The 21,763-nt window shown below is 36.4% G+C and overlaps 1 protein-coding gene across 7 annotated transcripts in view; it reads left to right on the top strand.

The window, feature by feature from the left end:
* U2SURP (U2 snRNP associated SURP domain containing) overlaps positions 1–21,763 on the top strand; it is a 68,471-nt gene that overhangs the window by 31,495 nt on the left and 15,213 nt on the right. For 6 of the 7 annotated variants that reach the window (XM_077826763.1, XM_077826757.1, XM_077826761.1 and 3 more), the window contains exons 10-22: positions 410–575; positions 2,790–3,001; positions 3,969–4,012; positions 7,874–7,978; positions 9,410–9,476; positions 9,559–9,722; positions 12,158–12,320; positions 12,913–12,992; positions 14,402–14,489; positions 15,227–15,349; positions 17,980–18,136; positions 18,620–18,715; positions 19,442–19,508. In XM_077826763.1, coding sequence (XP_077682889.1) covers positions 410–575; positions 2,790–3,001; positions 3,969–4,012; positions 7,874–7,978; positions 9,410–9,476; positions 9,559–9,722; positions 12,158–12,320; positions 12,913–12,992; positions 14,402–14,489; positions 15,227–15,349; positions 17,980–18,136; positions 18,620–18,715; positions 19,442–19,508 — 1,532 coding nt within the window. Of the gene's footprint in view, positions 1–409; positions 576–2,789; positions 3,002–3,968; positions 4,013–7,873; positions 7,979–9,409; positions 9,477–9,558; positions 9,723–12,157; positions 12,321–12,912; positions 12,993–14,401; positions 14,490–15,226; positions 15,350–17,979; positions 18,137–18,619; positions 18,716–19,441; positions 19,509–21,763 lie in introns of those variants that run through there. The other variant, XM_077826764.1, reaches the window with a different exon arrangement.

The raw sequence follows: 21,763 nt of genomic DNA, 5'->3' as shown, positions 1-21,763 counted from the left end.
TTTATCTCAGTGAAATTGTGGTTACAGACTATACACTTAAAAAAGTATTATATATTAGTGAAAAATGTTATGGCACTGTAGAGATCCAGGTTTAGACAGTCGAGTACCTAGGGTAGGGCGTTCTCCGGGGAAGCATTTCTGCTATAGAACTCCTTGCTGGAAAAGATCAAGCTGAGCTGAAGCCTGATTGTGGTTGGGTCAGAATATGAGACGTTCCTTTTCAAGAGAGCCCTCCCCCTAGAATGGCACCCATAAGCAGCACTACCCTGAAAACTCCCAAGCATCTACGTAATCCCCTGTTTTTTCAGAGAATTGAGAGAAATAATATCACAACACTTAGATAACAAGGTGATATAGGTGCCTTAGAAAAATCGTAACTAGATGTTCATTCTGGTTTCTTTTCCTATAGATGAATGAAGAGATGTTATGTCAAGAATTTGGGCGCTTTGGACCATTAGCTAGTGTTAAAATTATGTGGCCAAGAACCGATGAGGAAAGAGCAAGAGAAAGGAACTGTGGTTTTGTTGCCTTTATGAACAGGAGAGATGCTGAACGAGCATTAAAGAATTTAAATGGTAAATGGGACTTTAAATTGTGTCTAGTCATAATTACCTTTTGGGGGAGGCTTGAAGTATAAGTTTGGGAGATATGTATCTTAGAATTAAGTTCTTTCAAAATCAAATAATGGAAAATATTGTGTGTCGTAGAAAAGGTGGAAACTTACCATATTTTTATTTTTTTTTACTTGCTAGTGCAGTTTGAAATGCCATTTTAAAAAATAAATGACTTAAGTCTTATAATGGCTTCCTTTCCTCTGAGAGTGAAAATAGTCTTTTCCAGAGGGTATGAAGGATACTACCATATTATAAATTTTTATTTTTGCAGAGAGTGGAAGGGATACTTCTATATTATAAATAGTTAAAACGGTTAACAGTGAATTGGTTATTTTTGGTAAATTGTTAAAGCTATGAATTGAAGCCAGGTCTATACTTAAAACTTGTGCTGGTATAGTAATATTGATTAGGGGTGTGATATTTTTACATCATTTTTATATTTGTCAAAATCTTATTGTAGATGCAGACATACTTGCAAAAAAGTGTTTTGACAGTGTAGCTTATTTCATTTGGGGAAATGGTATAACTATGCCAGTGAAAGCACACTCTTGCTGATACTAGCTGTGTCTACACTAGGGGCATGTCTACTCTAGTGAACGTAGAGCAGCACAACTGTACTGATCCAGGTGCGCTGCTGTAAGATTGCTCATGTCTCCACTCTCTGCCGATGGGAGAGAGCTCTCCTGTGGACATAATAAAACCACCTAAACAAGAGGCAGTATCTATGTTGGCAGGAGAGTGTCAGCTGTGCACATGAGCGCTTATACTGGCAAAACTTATGTAGCTCAGGGGTTTTTTTTTGTTTTTTTTTTTTCACACCCTTGGCAACATAAGTTTTGCTGACAAAAAGCGTAGTGCAGACATGGCCTAGGTTACTAGTATGGTACCACTGTATTGGCAAATCTTTTTTAGTGTAGACTAGGCCTAAATAACTCTGTACAGATTATTTTATAGCTCATCAATTTGATTTTAGTATTACAATCAATTGAATTTAACACAGTGATCATAAAGTTTTAGACTTGATGCACAAACCTTGTGCTGTAATACTGGCAAGGGATAAAGAGAAGAGTCTGCCAAGTGAAGATACAACATAAACCTTCAAAGAAAAAGTACTTATTAAAGTACTGCTTTTACATAGGGGGATGAGGGGAAAGGCTTTCTCTCCAGCCCACATTTCCATTTTTGTTGTTGTTGCCAGTGAGTATATTATGATGAAAACATTTTTTCTTGGATTAAGGAAGATATGACCAGCTGTAGAATGGCTAGTGGTGGTTAGTTCAATTTTGCCACTATGACTGCTAGTGATTGCTTTGAACTTGAAAGTTCCCAGAGGGCATTCTGGCAGAACTTTCTGGATAATGAAGAGAGATCATGCTCCAAAAGTACATTTAAAATTTGAGTGTACAATTTTGATTTGCACTAATTAAAATGTATGTTTGTGAATAAAACTTCAGATTTTTTTTAATATGGTAGTTATTTATTCTCCAGTTTGGATAAATATTTAACAATTTTTATTGTCCTTGCTTTTTATATACTTCCTGTTTTGTAATGAGAGCATCTTACCTTCCCTGTATCCTACATTCATGCTATCTTTGGCCTCCCTTAAGGAGTAGCTTGTTGTTTAATGTTTAATACTCATTTCAGAACTTCCATATGGAGAAACCTAGTATTTGGAAAGCTAATATTTGCTGAAGCTTTACCATTCTAACAACATTTAGGGTTTAAATATAGTATGCTGACCATGTTTCATTCTGTTTTACATGGATTGTGGAACAACATTCAACTGTGGATCAGCCAAAATGATTGCAGCTGTGGTCAGACATGGTGAAATGTCATAGTATAGACCAGGGCTTGGAGAGTTAAGGTTCAGTATATATGCAAAGAACCTATGATTACCCTGGATCTTGTTGGTTCTTTAAATATTTGAGTTATGTGCACTCTACTCTCCTGAAGGCATACTTTGAAACCATCCAAAATGAAGTATGTAGTGGGCTTTCATTTTGGTATGGTGTAACCTGCAGTCTTGGTATAATCTTACCATACACTGTAAGTGAAAACAGATTAACCTTAGTATAGGCAGGCACAGGCCCAAAAGCCGTAATGAAACATTGCAAACAGTGGCACAGCTTTGATATAGCTTTCAGTTTTATCAACTATAACCTTTCACTTTTGCAGGCAAGATGATTATGTCCTTTGAAATGAAGCTAGGTTGGGGTAAAGCTGTACCGATTCCACCACACCCAATATACATTCCACCTTCCATGATGGAACACACCCTCCCACCACCTCCATCAGGACTGCCTTTTAATGCTCAGCCTAGAGAGAGATTGAAGAACCCTAATGCTCCCATGTTACCACCACCAAAAAACAAGGAGGATTTTGAGAAGGTAACTTAAAAATGTACCCTGGGCCATATCTAATTTTAAATATTAAATCTATGGTAGTCTTTTTCAATGGCTTTATAGAATTGCATTGTTCAGTCTGTTTCTGGCAGCCCTTAGCTACACAAACTGAGCTGTTCCCTGCCTTAGCCCAAGGGACCTTTATCCCTGAGGCATTGTCTGAGTACATTAGGCCATGGTATTGGGCCTTGTCTTATTTTCATTACTCTTTTAAATCCGGCCATCATTTTCCCCCTCCAAGCTCCCTGGGTTTTTTTCTCCTACGTCCCCCCCTTTTGTAAGCTGCCAAATTTGCAGTATCTAAATTATTTCCTTTAAAGCAAATGCTACATTTGAATTCAGATAGCTTATTTTTTACACTAGAATGAGCTCATAAAATAGTTCTTTTGACTAGATGACTGCTAGTAAGTTCAGATATTGAGTCAGTATTTGAGGATAGTTCTGGAGTCAGAATAGTTTCAGAGGTTTTTAGAACATTAGTTATGACAGTAAAAATGAAGGGTAAGTATTTTTTTTTAAACACAAACCAATTTGATTTACATTTGTAAGAATTTGTTGATTCCTTAATGAATGACACTTAAATGATAGGGTTATTTTTTAAAAGGCTTGGGAACAGAGTAGCAAAAATCAGTATGAGCCAGGTCAAATAATTGAGAATTGTTTCATAAATCAAAACTCCTTAATTATTCTCAGTGTAGTACTTATTCAGTGCATTGACGTGCATTCCGACAGGAATGTTCTAATACTTTGCAATTAGTGAACTTTTGTGATTCACTGAACACAACCATCTGCTTTTTATGTAATTGCTTAGTTATAACTTTCCAGCAGTGATTGCCTGCAAATCTTGTGATAGATGTGTAGTATTTTCAATGCATATGTATATTTTTGCTTGTTACTTGTTAACAATACTCACATATTCTATGTTTATTATCTGATGTGACTTCATATACAGACTCTGTCGCAAGCCATAGTCAAAGTGGTTATCCCAACAGAAAGGTACATGTTTTTCTTTATTATTACTGATCTAAATATAGAAAATATCCCCTTCGGAATTTTAAAGAAAAATTGTGATGTTGAGGAAAAGGTAATGGCTTGACTGAGCAATGGTTCTTTCATACTACTTATAATGGAAATTCATTTGTTTTACAGTCTATATGTCACATTTAATATTTACCTCAGCAGTTTTTGTTTGGTGGAGAAGAACAGAATTATGATTCTCAGCAGCCAGAGTTGAATACAAAGGTGTAGTTTGTGTAATTTCATCAGAGAACATTAGTCTGAGAAGCATTTGAGATTAGTGATAATTTTGTAGGTCTTGCCATTAACACTTGAATACATTAGGTCTATAACATTTCTGTTTCTAATGTAGTACTGCTTTCTTTTCTGAATTATGAACATATAACTCAGAATGCTGGTTCAGATGACCCTATTAACTGAGCTTTAAGTTACCCTTTTTTAAAATTTTACACACAGCAGTCAACTAGATGTGTAATCAGGTGGAAAAGGGTGTTCTGTAATGCAAGGAGTATGTATTTAATTTTGGCCTCACACTAGTGTAGCAGTAGAGGCACTGATGTAGGTATACCCTTGCTCAGTTAAGCTAAAACCTTTTCCCAAACATAGGAACACAACACTGGTTTAAAAAGTAAATAGCACAAAAGAATACCAAATTCTCTTTGACATTGGCCTTGGTGAGCAACACCAGCTGAACTGTCTGCGGCAGCGGGGGACCAGGAAAACATCATGGGATGGATTGGGAAAGTATACAGTTTTTGACCAGACATTGGTACGATCGGCTCCAATAAATGTGGTTTTATTGTAACTGAAAGACATTTTTTGTTGGCCAACTTACAATAATTGACATTTTTAAATAATGCACTTTAAACTATCATCCTTTTGTACTACACTGTTTTTATTGTCATAAAATAGCCCCTATTTTTTTGTATAAAAGCTTTTGTAAAAATAGTTTAAGGCAGTAGTATAAACATATTTTACAGTATACTCAAATACAGTGGTAAATTTTGCTAAATTTCAGGGTGGTGCAACTTTTGAACAGTGATGTGGGATAATTATAGTGGCCAGCAGGAATTTGCCTGTAAAATCAGACTTAGAAAGATTTATTGGTTAGTAAAACAAGTATTAAACTAGGAATGTGTGTAGTGCAACTAGCTTTCAGAGAAAACTATGCTCCCATTTTATGTATTGCAGCATTTTGAAAGCTCACATGGTGAGGAGTACTCATCAGATATTAACTGAACTGTATTAGAAAATAACTTTAAATTCAACATTTTTTAGTTTCCTGTTGGTAACTTGATTGAAGTGACATTAGTGGTGCCAGTAGTGGAAAAATACTATACAATGTCCCTATTGTGCAAACATTTAATTTGTGTGATTGACTTCAGTGGGACTAGTCACATGATTACAGATAATGTGTAAATATCTGCAAGATTAGGGGCCTAACATTGTAAAGCCAGTTTCCTTCCTGTTGATTTGAACAATATTTAATATTGCATATATTCTAAACACTGAAGATTTTCTGTTTGTATTTTCATAGTTTTGCAAGAGAAACTGGTTTTAAAGTATTGGATTCTCACTGTAGATATTAGGAGTGATACGACCTTTTCAGAAGTGTGATGTGCTAAATCTTTTATCATATTCAGTCTTGCAGTTAGGACTGGCTATCGTTCTAAAAATATTCTCTTGTTCAATCGCAAGTTAATGGAGTTGATGATGGAGTTGCTGGGTAAACTTCCATGGCTGTGTTATGCAGGAAGTTGGTTTAGATGATCATAGTGATCCTTTCTGGCCTTAAAAATCTGTGATCTTTATCAGCATCAGGAGGCTTGAAAGTCTAATTGTAATTTTACACTGATATTTTCAAATACAGTTAGTTTGTACATTGTGAAACATTCTTGCTACTTGAACTTTCAGAACACTGCACTGAATAAAATGGCTTGCAGAATTACATTGAGTATGTTTTCTGCAGGATGTTTCCAAGCTTGTCAAATGTATTAGTATGCAAAAAACCCCTGAGTTCTAGGTAGGGCTTAATTGAAGCACTGCTTTTGGTCTTTTGTGTGATATATGAAGGGAAAGTAGTCCTAGTAATAATTAATACATAATTCAGACCATTTGCCAATTTCTAAAGCTATAGGGACAGATTTTGTTTCTTTAGTCTTCAGTTTTTATTTTTCATTACATTCTTTAGTTTTGTGGAAAAAAATTGTCCGCTTAAAAACTTTACATCTGTGAGAACTTTGAACTATTAAGACGGTAAAAAATAAAATAGTCATCACCTAGTAATCATATTAAGCTCTTCGGTACATGGAGACACAAATGAAGTAATTCTGTATCTTCTTTTATGAACAGGTTTCAGAGTAGCAGCCGTGTTAGTCTGTATTCGCAAAAAGAAAAGGAGTACTAGTGGCACCTTAGAGACTAACCAATTTATTTGAGCATTAGCTTTCGTGAGCTACAGCTCAATGCATCCGATGAAGTGAGCTGTAGCTCACGAAAGCTTATGCTCAAATAAATTGGTTAGTCTCTAAGGTGCCACTAGTACTCCTTTTCTTTTATGAACAGTTACCAAATTTTAAACTTAACACTTTATGGGTTTTAACCTATTTGGGGGTCACTGAAAGGGAAATATATGTACAATGTTCAAAGAGCCAATATCCTTTTGTTTTTCTTTAAATAACTGATATGGGGTAAAAACACAAACCAGCTAAAAGTAAAGCTGCATTTGTTTTGCTTGCACCATATCTGAAATACTTCCATCGTGAAGCGTCTCATTGATATGTGTAGGCTATGACCTATATTTGAAAACTTAGGGCCCTGTTTCAAAATATAAACCAATTTGCATCCTACTTTAATAGTGGTTTAGCCAACAGAAGGTCACTGTTAAATAGTAAATATTTTCTGATTGAAAATCAGTTTCTACCATATTGCAGGAGTTGTTTTACCAGTCTTTAAGCGGGCCTAAATTTTCAAATTAAAAAATATTTTCAGATTTTCATCTGACAGATTCATCTAACTGTGAATGTCTAAGGCTGTTGTTTGGAGCAACATGGGATCTAGCAATCTGTATAGATTTTGGAATTGTAATTTGGCTCATTGAGTTTGGGTTGCTACAAATTGGATGAAACATCAAATGGTATGTCTTGATAAATGATGTACAGGGTTGTTTTAATGGCATACATCTTAAACGTTGACCAAAAGGATGTTGGTTCCTTAATGGCCTAATTTTAATAAAATCTCCACCTGGTTTGTGTCAGGAATGCTGATGCACAATTTTGCACACCCAGATATTTCTTTCTTTTGTATGTCTTTAGCTTGAAAGCTGGATGGAGTTTCTATTAAATAGGTTAAAATGATAACTTGTATTAATTTTGAGTACTGCAAGCAAACAGTAGACACGGTCTACAGAATACTGACTAAGTTTTTAAATGTATCTGCACTAAATGATACATTTTAGATTTAATGTATCAGCACTAGTTCAGGGATCACTTTTTGTTGATGTAGTTCACTTTTTGGTGTTCAGTTGCCCTTTTTTATAGCTAAGATCATTATGTTAGCTTTGACTAAGGCAAAGGTTAGTTTTGACTAAGGCAGAAGATGACTGCGTGCTAAGTTGTTGACGTTTAGGAATAAGAGCTTCACTTAGAAAATGCACACTCCACCTTTATCAGGCATCATTTCATTTAGCACGGTTGCTCCACGTTACCTTATTTTTATACTATTTTTTTAACAGTACAGCAAAATAATCTCCTGCACACAGTTATAGTATCTTAGGTGGAGTGTAGTTTTGTATAGCGTTAGGTCTGAATCCATTTTTCTTTAACTGTGTTGTTGTTGTAGGAATTTGCTCGCATTGATACATCGAATGATAGAGTTTGTGGTACGTGAAGGACCTATGTTTGAAGCCATGATCATGAACCGAGAAATCAACAATCCAATGTTCAGGTGCTTATTTTTGTTTAATTTGTAGTAACATTGAATCTGTTTCAGTTATTGCTAATAATTATCTTTTTTAAAATATTGCAGTGGGAGATGCTTTCTGGGTGGATATCTTGAATGTAAATAAGTAAAATTTTGGAAATGAGTGAGTTTTACTAATTGTTCACGTATCCTGAATCAGGATGAAAAGCCAGAACTTCAAAATTTTTTGTGAAATGAAATTTCCTCCCCCCAAAAAATTTCTAAACAAAATAGTTTCAAAATGAAAAATTGAAGATTTTTGTTAAATAACAAAACATTCAGTTTTGGCATTTTCAACATGATTTTCTTCTAACTTTTTAAAAATGAAATGTCAGTGCAATTTAGTGAAATTCTGGTTTGTCAAAAGGATGTTTTTCCAATGGTAAACTGTTTCGGTGAGCTCTAATGCTCATGCCATTAAAGCCATTGGTGAAGTCAACACCTTACTGATGATCTACAGTAAAATTATCTTTCAAATGACATGTGACTCCTAGTAGTCTGAAGAGTTCAATGTCATTGATAATAGTAGAGTACAAAATGCATATTTTACACAACGTGTTACATGAATGCCAGGCTTCAGTAAAAGTTAGGAGTCTTTCTATTAACTTTGAGCAGGAATTGGATAAGATCTGTGGTTGAAATTCAGAATTTCTGTCTCATAAGAAACTGACATTTTGAAATTTCCTTTTGTCCTGAATCTGAATGGAACTTCAAAATTTCCCACAAAACAAAATTTATGAAAAACTGCAATTCAGAAAAATCAAAACAACCTTACCTTAATTTCAATAAGTTTGAAGTGTTTCATATCAACTTTGTTTTAACTTTCATCTTAATTTATGCTATTATATTATAAAATTTTAAACAAAGCACTTTGGCCTGCCATAATATTCCCACAGAATGTTTAGATTTTGTCAAATCATCATTTACAAGTGGAAAACTGTTCAGTTGAAAAACTTTTGACCAGTTCTAGTCCCTCATGTACAACTTGAGTAACTGAACTATATTCTAGAGAGTACCTTTACAACTTCCAGTGTAGTCCTGGGGGCTATAGTAGCCCTTTAAGCTGATGTCTCCCCCTTGCAATGGGGCAAGCCACTTAAATTTTTTAGGTCCAGTAGCTGTGCTACCAAAATCCTACTCAGTCCTGTGGCTCAGGGAGCTCTAATGGAGTTTTGCTTTTCATCGTGCTGCTTGTGTGTGTCTCATGTGTTGGTTCCCCAAAGCTGCTCTCACTGTGCAGGCGCAGCACTCTACTTCTGCTGCTCTTGGGTCGCTCTGTGGCCAGAGTGAGACGAGGGGAAGGAGTTGCATATTGATGCCTTTCATTTCTTTAAATAGTATTTCCTTTGAATTGTGTTTCAAATGTATACTTGCAATAAAATGCTTTACTTTTTATTTCTCCCTGCCCCGGCTTAGGTTTTTGTTTGAAAACCAAACTCCAGCCCATGTATATTACAGATGGAAGCTTTATTCAATTTTACAGGCAAGTAATATGTTAGTGATAATTCACAATGTTGTACATGATAAAGTACAGGAACACTGTGAAATATTATTGCTCTTTTTAGGGAGACGCTCCAACCAAGTGGAGGACAGAAGATTTTCGTATGTTCAAAAATGGATCATTTTGGAGGCCACCACCATTAAATCCGTACCTGCATGGGATGTCAGAAGAGCAAGAAACTGAAGCGTTTGTAGAGGAACCTAACAAGAAGGGTGCACTTAAGGAGGAGTAAGAATTTAAAAGATCTAGTATTTTCAATGATGTCATTGTAATGTCTTACCTGCTAATTTGTTTTTTTTATTGTAGTATGATATGCCATCCCAGGCATCCTACTGTGTTTTACTATAATGTTAGGAGTTTGGAACTCTCTTAGAACTATTGTTATGTTTTTAGTACAGTTCATGGATTTTTAGTGTGATTAATTCCTAGTCACCTTTCGCTTTTGACTTAGATTATGTTGAGTTGGCTTGCCCTGGCTTGTTTAACTGCTTGAGAAGTGCTCAGACTGTTTACGTCAGTGTAGCCCCCTATTTATGGGGGTTTGGAAGGATGATGTCAAAGTATTTGTTGGTGTCTTATCTCCATCTGTTGGTGGGTGAATATAATTCCAGAGTCTGGGCTGGAGAAAATAAATGAGCAGGTAAACATTGCCTGCTTTGGATGTCTGAAAAGAGTTAAATGTAAATATTGTCCCTGTTCAATCATCCTATCACCAGAATTTGATCTATCTTGACCTTATTCTAATCTGATAGACTTTTAATAATTTTATATCCACTGATTTTGTTGACTGAAAATTAAAATATGAAATAGCTACTAATTGCAAAGAGAAACTTAGTTCACAGGGCAATATAAAGTTCTGTTCTTCCATTTGCTGTAACTGCGATGACGTGTTAACAACAGTAGTGCACAAACTGTTATGTTACAAAAGGAACTTTGTGGCTGAACTTATTGAAAACAGCCATGTCAACTGCAACTCAATTCAAAACAGAAGCTAGAAAATTAAATTATTCTCCCTATAGTCTTCCATTTGATAAACAAATTCTAAGACTATTGTACACAAAAGAGCGTTCACAATAAGTGTATTCTTGCATATACCTTTTTGTATCCAAAACCCTCATGAAAGATTGAAAATCACAGGCATGATACTCCTCTCATATAGACATAAATTAGGAATAATTTTACTGAAGTCAATGTAATTGAATCACTTGTTACACTATTATGAGAGGAAAATAGGGTCTAACGTTTCTCTCCTTATAAACATCTTCCATTTTGCCAACCTTTTTTCCCCATATGTTGCTAAAAGCCAATGTGTGGACTTCTATTTCATTATTTGTTCTTTCTTTTCACCAACATAATTATTGTAATATGTGTTTCAGAGTAGCAGCTGTGTTAGTCTGTATCTGCAAAAAGAAAAGGAGTACTTGTGGCCACTAGTCGTCACCTTCAGCCCCCAACTAAAACCTCTCCAGCGCATCATCAAGGATCTACAACCTATCCTTAAGGACGATCCCTCACTCTCACAGATCTTGGGAGACAGGCCAGTCCTTGCTTACAGACAGCCCCCCAACCTCAAGCAAATACTCACCAGCAACCACACACCACACAATAAAAACACTAACCCAGGAAACTATCCTTGCAACAAAGCCCGTTACCAACTGTGTCCACATATCTATTCAGGGGACACCATCATAGGGCCTAATCACATCAGCCACACTATCAGCGGGTCATTCAGGCTGAGTCAATCTACCAGTGTGATATATGCCATCATGTGCCAGCAATGCCCCTCTGCCATGTACCTTGGCCAAACCAGACAGTCTCTACGCAAAAGAATTGACACAAATCTGACATCACGAATCATAACATTCAAAAACCAGTTGGAGAACACTTCAGTCTCTCTGGTCACTCGATTACAGATGTAAAAGTCGCAATATTACAATAAAAAAACTTCAAAACCAGACTCCAACGAGAGACTGCTGAATTGGAATTAATTTGCAAACTGGACACCATTAAATTAGGCTTGACTAAAGACTGGGAGTGGATGTGTCATTACACAAAGTAAAACTATTTCCCCACGTTTATTTTTTCCCCCTACTGTTCTTCACACGTTCCTGTCAACTGCTGGAAATGGCCCACCTTGATTATCACTACAAAAAGTCCCCCCCGCTCTCCTGCTGGTAATAGCTCACCTTACCTGATCCCTCTCGTTACAGTGTGTATGATAACACCCATTGTTTCATGTTTTCTGTGTATATAAAATCTCCCCACTGTATTTTCCACTGCATGTATCCAATGAAATGAGCTGTAGCTCACAAAAGCTTATGCTCAAATAAATTTGTTAGTCTGTAAGGTGCCACAAGTACTCCTTTTTCTTTTTGTAATATGTACAGTTTTGAAAATAGGGTATAACTTGGCGTAGACTAGAGGAGAGTTTACAGTAGCCTTTGGTCTGTTTTAGTGGCTAGTTTGTCTTTAAATTTAATGTTTAAGAGGTTTTCATCTTAATGAATATGTATATCTTAATCACTGAAAACATATAACAGATTATAATATTAAGGTTACTTTGGCCCTAAACAAGTTGGTCTCTCTCTACAAGCTTAATTAGAAATTTATAGGCAAAGTGCTGTTAAATTTATATGAAAATGTGAAAAACTGTGAAATTTTAGGCAGAGAGACAAATTAGAGGAAATCCTGCGTGGATTAACGCCTCGTAAGAACGATATTGGCGATGCAATGGTTTTCTGTCTTAATAATGCTGAAGCTGCTGAAGAAATTGTAGACTGCATTACTGAGTCATTGTCCATTCTGAAGACTCCTCTTCCTAAAAAGGTATGAAGAATTTCTTTAATTGTACTATGTATAATTAGGGGACCTTTCTCTATAATGGGTGCATGCAGTTAAAAGCATTGTTCCCCATGTTTAAGATGATACTGAGTTTCTGTATTAAAACCAGAGTTTGAAGTTGGCTTTCCATTCTTCTGAAAAGGGCCATTTTGTTCAAGCAAATTCTTATTCTTTCTTTGCCTAGTATTTTTCCATTCAAAACTTTTCACATTTTCCATTCCTTCTAAATTAGCCTTGTGTACGGGGGGGGCATAGATGGATGGGAGGTTGCCTTTTCACTGTCTGAATAGAATATTGTGAGTTTTCATAAATATGAAAAACAAATCAGAATTCTAATCTTTACCCGATACGATTATACAGCAAATGTATGTACTGAAGTTCTGATGACTGTTCTTGCTGAAAATGATTATAAACATAGAAAAGGAAAGCTGGCATCAAGCTAGTTTAATTTAATTTAAAATAGACCAACATCTCTTGAATTTGCATGTCTTGTATTTATCCCAAGATATCACAGTATTGTCACAGCATAATTTAAATTTTAAAAAGTTGGTCTTAATTTGGATGCTCTTTGTTGTAGATTGCAAGATTATATTTGGTGTCGGATGTGTTATACAACTCTTCAGCTAAAGTTGCCAATGCTTCATATTATAGAAAATTGTAAGTATCAGTTTCTTACATTCTTTATAGAAATAAAGGAATGTAATCATAGCTTTAAAAGTACATTCATCTAGTTTTTCCCTCTGGATAAAAGGGGCAGTGCAATATTGTATTGTAAATAGGACAGGATAAACCTTACTTCATTGGTGTGGGTATCATTATCGCGCACTCTCATAGTATATAGCATGCTTTTAAAATATGTGGTAAGTTTGCCCTTTTTGCTTGTTTTTTTTTTCTCTCATGACCATCTTTTCATCTATGCACATGGTTTTCATTGGCTTGAATTTTAGAAGTGACCTTAAGATCCCAGTACCCATTTGCAACAGTTAGGCTGCTGCCTTGAACAACAATTTTCTGTTGTTTTTTCCTTCCATTCCTTGCACAGTTTTCCTCACCTAGCTTCTTAGTTTTCATCTTACTCTTGTTACCCTTTTGTAGCCTAATTCGTATCAGTGGATCAAATAGTAGCAGGAATTAGAATGATAGGAACAGCTGCTCCTTTGTGACATAGTTTATCACCTCAGTTTCTTATTTTGTGTCAGTTGTACTGAATTTACTTCCAAATGTGCTGAACTTTTGGAGTGAAAGAGACAATGTCAACTTGAAATCAAATTCATTTAAAAAATACGAGTTGTTAAGTGTTTCAGATATATCTGTCCCTAAGTTTCCTTGCTGAATTTTATTGTTTTACAATCACATTTCTTCTCTCTCATGTTACTGTGTATAAGGCCCACATAAACAAGGAGAAGCATATTGTACAAGGAAATCATGAAACTGACTATGTATGAAATCCTGTCAAATGCACAAAGAATACAACTGAATACCCCCCGCCCGCCATTTCAATTAGAGTCATGCAGGTGGTCCCTCACACCAATGTGGAGCCCCATTATAGAATTGGGGCTGTTGATGTTATTTGTAATAATAGTATAGCAAGTAAATCTAGCAGACAGAAGTGTCTTTTAAATGTTGACTTTGTCCTTTGAAAATCTGGAAGATTGCTATAGCACAGAATCTAAACTCAGAATTTTCCAAGCACTGTAAGAGGCACAGTATAGAGAACTTGCAATCAGGGAGAGGGAGCAAGCCTTTGTACCCTTTTGCTCCTGGGTTTCCTTGGAGCCTTGTTAACGTTATGGCAGCCTCCTAGGCTGCAGCACTGTTTAGACTCCCCAAAACATTGCAGCCCTCCACTCAGCATGCCCCAGTGTCAAGCTTTATAAGAAAGGCTTATGGCTGGAGCAAATTTCACATATGGTAACTGTGTTTGGTTTATAGTTCAGTTCATGGCTACAAATCCTCATGATGAAACCCCAGTGTTTAAAAGGAATAGGTACCAGGTGCATGCAGTATGAACTAGATTACAATCCTCATGTTACACTGTTTAATTTAAGAAATGTGTTTAATTCCAGTTTTGAAACAAAATTATGTCAGATATTTTCTGATCTCAATGCTACCTACCGTACAATACAAGGCCATTTACAGTCTGAAAATTTCAAGGTATGTGCATTATTGTTAAATGACATATTGAAAACATGAATTAGTAATATACTTCGGCACAAGAGAATGTGTTCATAAACAAAAGTTGATTAAACCCCCAAACTTCCAAATTAAGGATAGTACCATTTTGAACATGCAAAGTTCCATTTCTGTGTCTTCTGTCATAGAAGAATTTAAATTTGTGTTCAAACTGTGTCCTTCTACAAATGTTACTTTAAAAATGCTTAGAAGAAGAAAAACAGCTTTTCTATTAGAAGGTTTTTGCTCGAGAGTAAAGATCAATATAAATGAAGAAATATAAATACAACAACTAATAGATTAAGTATATACTTAAGGAATTGGGAAAGAAATGTAGCATTTGAGAATGGATTTGTTCTGGTAGGGTCACTTTTTAGTTTTGTATTAGACAATGTATGTTTCAGTGTAAGAAATCTTAATGTGAGAAGAAATTGCCGGATGCAGAATACACAATCTTATTTTCACCCTTTTTGTTTGTTAGTGGTCGATAATTAGACTTTATAAAATCTTAACAGAGAATGGTCATTTGCTACTTTTAAACTAAATTTATTTCTAATTTCTATGTGCAGAAAACATACAGTATTATTTTTCTGTTGAAAATTGATTATATGCCAAATGCATGTTTTTAAAACTTTATAGTTTTATAGTGCTGTGCTATAAACTTCTGATAATTTTAAAATACCTCTTATTACAAAGTGCTAGTATTTTTCTATTTTTAGCAACGGGTAATGACATGCTTCAGAGCATGGGAAGACTGGGCGATTTATCCAGAACCCTTTTTGATCAAACTGCAGAATATTTTCTTGGGACTTGTAAATATTATAGAAGAAAAAGAAATAGAGGTAAGTGCTTGTCTTGACTAATGCTAAACCTTGATAATGGTGCAACTGGGGTGAAGCAACCAGAAAAAATTGCAAGGATTATTTTGGCACCCCTGATTGAGTGAGTGCTGCTGCTGTTTATGACAGGTTTGAAATTTTGATAAACTTGAGGTGTCTGTTGGCTGCTCAGGCGGCAGCTAAGAGAACTTCTTTCCATCTGTGCCCTGGAAGATAAATGTGACAGTTTCTTTCAGATATGGATGTTGCTACCATAATTCATGCCTTTGTCACTTTCAGACTAGATTACAGTAATGCAGTATATCATGGGGTTACATCCTGAGCTATTTGGAAACTGATGCTAGTGCAGAATGTAACAGGCCATTTACTTTGTACTCTAAGTATCTGGTAGAGCTGACTTGTGAATTTCCAGGTGGAATTTAAGGTGTTGGTATTAACCTTTTAAAGTCTCTCTTCGTCTGCCAGAGTATCACAGTTGGAATTAGTGGAGCTACTTGAGCTGGAAGTATCTCAGTTTAAATGAGGGAACTGTTGGTATGTCATAATGCAGGATGGCCTCTGCAGTTTGCTTACCCCCACCTGGGTCTATCAGAGCCAGGAATTGCTTTTGTTTTTTTCCAGGAGAGGAAGTCTGAAGGATGTCTGTGTGAGGTGCAAAAAGAAAAGGAGTACTTGTGGCACCTTAGAGACTAACCAATTTATTTGAGCATGAGCTTTCGTGAGCTACAGCTCACTTCATCGGATGCATACCGTGGAAACTGCAGCAGACTTTATATACACACAGAGATCATAAAACAATACCTCCTCCCACCCCACTGTCCTGCTGGTAATAGCTTATCTAAAGTGATCATCAAGTTGGGCCATTTCCAGCACAAATCCAGGTTTTCTCACCCTCCACCCCCCCCACACACAAACTCGCTCTCCTGCTGGTAATAGCCCATCCAAAGTGACAACTCTCTACACAATGTGCATGATAATCAAGGTGGGCCATTTCCTGCACAAATCCAGGTTCTCTCACCCCCTCACCTCCCTCCAAAAAACACACACACAAACTCACTCTCCTGCTGGTAATAGCTCATCCAAAGTGACCACTCTCCCTACAATGTGCATGATAATCAAGGTGGGCCATTTCCAGCACAAATCCAGGTTTTCTCACCCCCCCACCCCCATACACACACAAACTCACTCTCCTGCTGGTAATAGCTCATCCAAAGTGACCACTCTCCCTACAATGTGCATGGTAATCAAAGTGGGCCATGTCCAGCACAAATCCAGGCTCTCTCACCCCACCCCCCCTTTTTTCTTTTTTTTCCCGGACACACACACACACACACACTCACTCACTCACTCTCCTGCTGGCAATAGCTCATCCAAACTGACCACTCTCCAAGTTTAAATCCAAGTTTAACCAGAACGTCTGGGGGGGGGAGGGTAGGAAAAAACAAGGGGAAATAGGCTACCTTGCATAATGACTTAGCCACTCCCAGTCTCTATTTAAGCCTAAATTAATAGTATCCAATTTGCAAATGAATTCCAATTCAGCAGTTTCTTGCTGGAGTCTGGATTTGAAGTTTTTTTGTTTTAAGATAGCGACCTTCATGTCTGTGATTGCGTGACCAGAGAGATTGAAGTGTTCTCCGACTGGTTTATGAATGTTATAATTCTTGACATCTGATTTGTGTCCATTTATTCTTTTACGTAGAGACTGTCCAGTTTGACCAATGTAAATGGTGAAACCTGTGTGAGGTGCCTGGATGTATAATTACAGTGGGATGCACTGTAGACTCCTAGTTGTTAGAACACCCAGAGCATGGGATGGGTCCTTACTGATGTTTTTTTATAATTAAATATATATATGTCCTAAATGAGGAAGATCAAATCACTTGGGGCTAGTAAACAAATACAGGGTAGGAACAAGTCTTTGCATTGCAGCACTGCCAAAATATAGTATACAGGAGTTGGTAACTGAAATATAAATGGAAAGTAGGATTGGTCTTATTGTATTGTGAATGCTAACAATAGAATCAGGAAAACATACAAGCCTGAAGGAAAGTGCTTGCTTGTGCTTACTGTAGTAGAAAGATTATTTAGGAATGGTTAATTATGTGAATATTGCTTTGTGTTGCTACCAAGGAGGGAGACTATTTGCCAGTTGCTCAGTTTAAAGTCTTTCAGGGAATCTTTCACATATCTGAAGTCAGGTGCACAGCTGTGTGTCCTTCAGTAAATTAAGGCATTTGCCTCATGAGCCAAACCTGTACTTTATATATGTGTTTCATTGTCCTTTCCTTTGGATATGGATATTGCAGAACTCTTAAGTAATGTGTGGACAAATTCGAGCTTCCTAGTTTTGTATGAGATAATTTAGTCACTTCTGTTGAAATTACACAGCAGTGTAAGGAGCAAATATCAGTTTAGAGTAATGTGCTAATATATGTGCTACCAGGAACACTTCGTTATTTTCTATTTAAGATGTGTTTGAAGCTATAACTTAAAAAAAAAAAAAAATCCAGAAAGTAAGTAAATGTTACCTGAAATGAATTAGAGAAATTAAAGTAAACAATTTAGATCACTCATTGCGCAGCCCCAGCTGAAGGAATTTAAGTATTTACCATAAATATATTTGCCTACAGGAAGTACCAGATGATCTCGATGGAGCTCCCATTGAGGAAGAGCTTGATGGTGCACCACTGGAAGATGTAGATGGAATTCCTATTGATGCTGCTCCGATAGATGATCTTGATGGAATCCCCATTAAATCACTTGATGATGATCTTGATGGTGTACCTTGTAAGTTCAACTTGTAATTTGGAATTCTAGGTTTCCTGATATAATGTACTTAATGCTGATATAGGAGCTTGACTTGAAGAAGTTAATAGCCTTGTTCCTCATTGTAAACTTGAATTTCAAAATGAAGTACACCTAAACATTGAGCAGCAACAAGGAATAAGACAGAGTATGTAACAAATAGAATGTTGAGTTGATGAGTGACTATTTTTAATCTTATGATCTCAACAAAATTAATTTATAATTTGTTGTTTTTAGATTGTAATCTCTTGGTCCATGACTCCCTAAATGTTTGTGCAATGCCTACTGTGGTGGGGTCCCAATCCTGATCCTTTTGGGTGTTAATAGTGATACAAATAATAAGTAAGATGGCACAAGTCACTTAAATGTTTTATTAGACTGCAAATGCCCTAATAAAATTCAGAGTTTAAGATCTACTGAGAGAACTTTGGACAATGATTTTCTTAATATTTTTTTCCTCAACAGTGGATACTTCTGAAGAGTCTAAAAAGAATGAGCCCATATTCAAAGTTGCCCCTTCAAAATGGGAAGCAGTGGATGAAGCAGAATTGGAAGCTCAGGGTTAGTTTAAAAAAATGTTTAAAATTGAGGCACTTTTGTAAGTAAATTGGAAATTTAATGTTTTACTTATCACTTGGCTGCTTTTCATGAACACTTGTAAGCAAGCTATCTAAAACTATTAATGCAGTTTAAATACCTTCAATGATAATCTCTTCCTTCAGCTATAACTTTCTGTGAAGTAAATTGAGCTTTGTTCTGCATGTTTTTCATACTTTAGTAACTTGTCAACTTTAAAAATCTTCCAGTGCCTAACAAATAAATATTGGAAATCATTTAGTGATATACTACAGATTACCTATTCCCAAATCTTTATTCAAAGATAAAATTTTTAAAGAACACCCAGAGTTGCATTTTCAAAAGTAATGTAAGTAGTTGGGCTCCTAAGTTCCATTGATTGGTTTTGAGACTTAGACTTATAATTACCTATATAATTTTTGTAAATGGGACTTAAGCTTCTGAAAGTTACTCAGGTGCTTTTGAAAATTTTACCCTAAGTTTGCTGTGTGTTGTCATTAAATAATAAATCAGAAATATATTTAACTATTCTGATGAAGTGCAGTTTTGAGTAAAGATGTAATTCATTTCAATGAAGAGGGGATATTTGTAGTAAACACTGGATGCTACAGAGTTGTACATTTTGCATTTTTTAATTTTTACATTTGACTGTCAAATTTCAGATGAAGTAACTTTTGTTTATCTTTAAAACCTTCTTATTTTTTCTTCCAGCTGTTACAACTTCTAAATGGGAGTTGTTTGACCAGCATGAAGAATCAGAAGAGGAAGAAAATCAAAAGTAAGGCTCTAAATGTTTCTAGTTTACCCATGTAGGCTTCTTAAAGTTAAGGGCTGCCTTATTGAAGTCTATGGCAAAACTCTTGTTGACTTCAGTTGGGCCAGGATTTTCATCCAAGCTGATGTAATAACTACCTTGGTGTAAGATTACAAATTCTAAACCCTTTTCGGGAATTTTTTGAAATTCAGATAATTTTGAAAAATTATTATCCCTCTGATTTAAGAATTCCCCAGTGCATTTGTATATACAGTAGTTCATTAGGTTACAACATTCCATATAACAGTAACGTGTGACTGGCAAACGAACAGCGTATTGATTTTAGTGTAAAGGTCCATTCCAAGCTTGGATTTTGGTAGCAAGGAAATGTCATCTTTATTGAATAAAGGCTATATTTAAAATATTTTTGTTTATGTAAACAGTACAGTTTTGTTTCTAGATTGCTTTGAAAGCAATATTTAACGTCATATAACTTGTTACAATTATAGTGTACATATGCATTTTTAACTGTGAGAGACCCCAGAACACAGTCTAAAATGACATCATTTTAACTATTCTGCTTACCCTATGCCAGAGGTCCCCACACTGTGGGGCATATCCCCCCTTGGGGGGTGTATGGAAGAACTTTAAGGGGGACGTGGCTGGGCCCAGGTCAGCCTCCATGGGGGTGCGGGAGTGGGGTGGGAGCGCGACCCAGCTCTGCTCCTGGCCCCACGCCCGGGATCCTGGCTGCCAGCCCCCTTACCCCTGTCCGCATTCACACACCCACCCCCAAGTCGTGGCCCTGCTCCTGGCCCAGGTTTGGGCGGGGAGCTTGGACAGGGTAAGTGGCAGGCGCGAGGTAAAAAGTTTGAGGACCACTGCCTTATGGCGTGTCTTCTTTAGACCCTTCTTGTTTACAGTGTCACCTGAAAGTGAGAACAGGTGTTCTCATTGCACAGTTGTAGCCAGTGTTGCAAAATATTTATGTGCCAGATGTGATAAAGATTTATATGTCCCTTCAGAAGCAGTGCAGACCGACGCGTGTTCATTTTCATTATCTGAGTCAGATGCCACCAGCAGAAGGTTGATTTTCTTTTTTGGTGGTTCGGGTTCTGTAGTTTTTGCATTGGACTGTTGCTCTTTTAAGACTTCTGAAAGCATGCTCCACACTTCATCCCTCTCAGATTTTTGAAGGCACTTCAGATTCTTAAACCTGTTGCTATCTTTAGAAATGTCACATTGGTACCTTTTGCATTTTGTGAAATCTGCAGTGAAAGTGTTCTTAAAATGAGGAACATGTGCTGGATCATCATCCAAGACTGCTATAACATGAAATATATGGCAGAATGCAGGTAAAACAGGGGACATATAATTCTCCCCCAAGGAGTTCAGTCACAAATTTAATTAACACATTATTTTTTTGACAAGTGTCATCAGTATGGAAGCATGTCCTCTGGAATGATGGTCGAAGCATGAGGGGGCATACGAATATTTAGCGTATCTGGCACATAAATACCTTGCAGTGCTGGCTACAAATGTGCCATGCAAATACCTGTTCTCACTTTCTGGTGACATTGTAAATAAGAAGAGGGCAGCATTATCTCCTGTAAATGTAAACAAACTTGTTTGTCTTAGCGATTGGCTGAACAAGAAGTAGGACCGAGTGGACTTGTAGGCCCTGAACTTTTTACATTGTTTTGTTTTTGAGTGCAGTTATGTAACAAAAAAAAATCTACATTTGTAAATTGCACTTTCAGGACAGAGAGAGTGCACTACAGTATTTGTATGAGGTGAATTGAAAAATGCTATTTATTTTGTTTATCATTTTTACAGTGCAAATATTTGTAATAAAAAATAATATACACTTTGATTTCAATTACAACAAACAATACAATGTATTTGAAAATGTAGAAAAACATCCAAAATATTTAATAAATTTCAATTGGTATTCTATTATTTAACAGTGCAATTAAAACTGCAATTAATTGCGATTAATTTTTTTGAAAAAAGAAAAGGAGTACTTGTGGCACCTTAGAGACTAACCAATTTATTTGAGCATGAGCTTTCGTGAGCTACAGCTCACTTCATCAGATGCATACCGTGGAAACTGCAGCAGACTTTATATATACACAGAGAATATGAAACAATACCTCCTCCCACCCCACTGTCCTGCTGGTAATAGCTTATCTAAAGTGATCATCAAGTTGGGCCATTTCCAGCACAAATCCAGGTTTTCTCACCCTCCACCCCCCCACACAAATTCACTCTCCTGCTGG

This window comes from Eretmochelys imbricata, chromosome 9 (assembly GCF_965152235.1).
Source record: "Eretmochelys imbricata isolate rEreImb1 chromosome 9, rEreImb1.hap1, whole genome shotgun sequence".
NCBI lineage: Eukaryota > Metazoa > Chordata > Testudines > Cheloniidae > Eretmochelys > Eretmochelys imbricata.
This window is presented reverse-complemented; position numbering and strand designations above follow the sequence as displayed.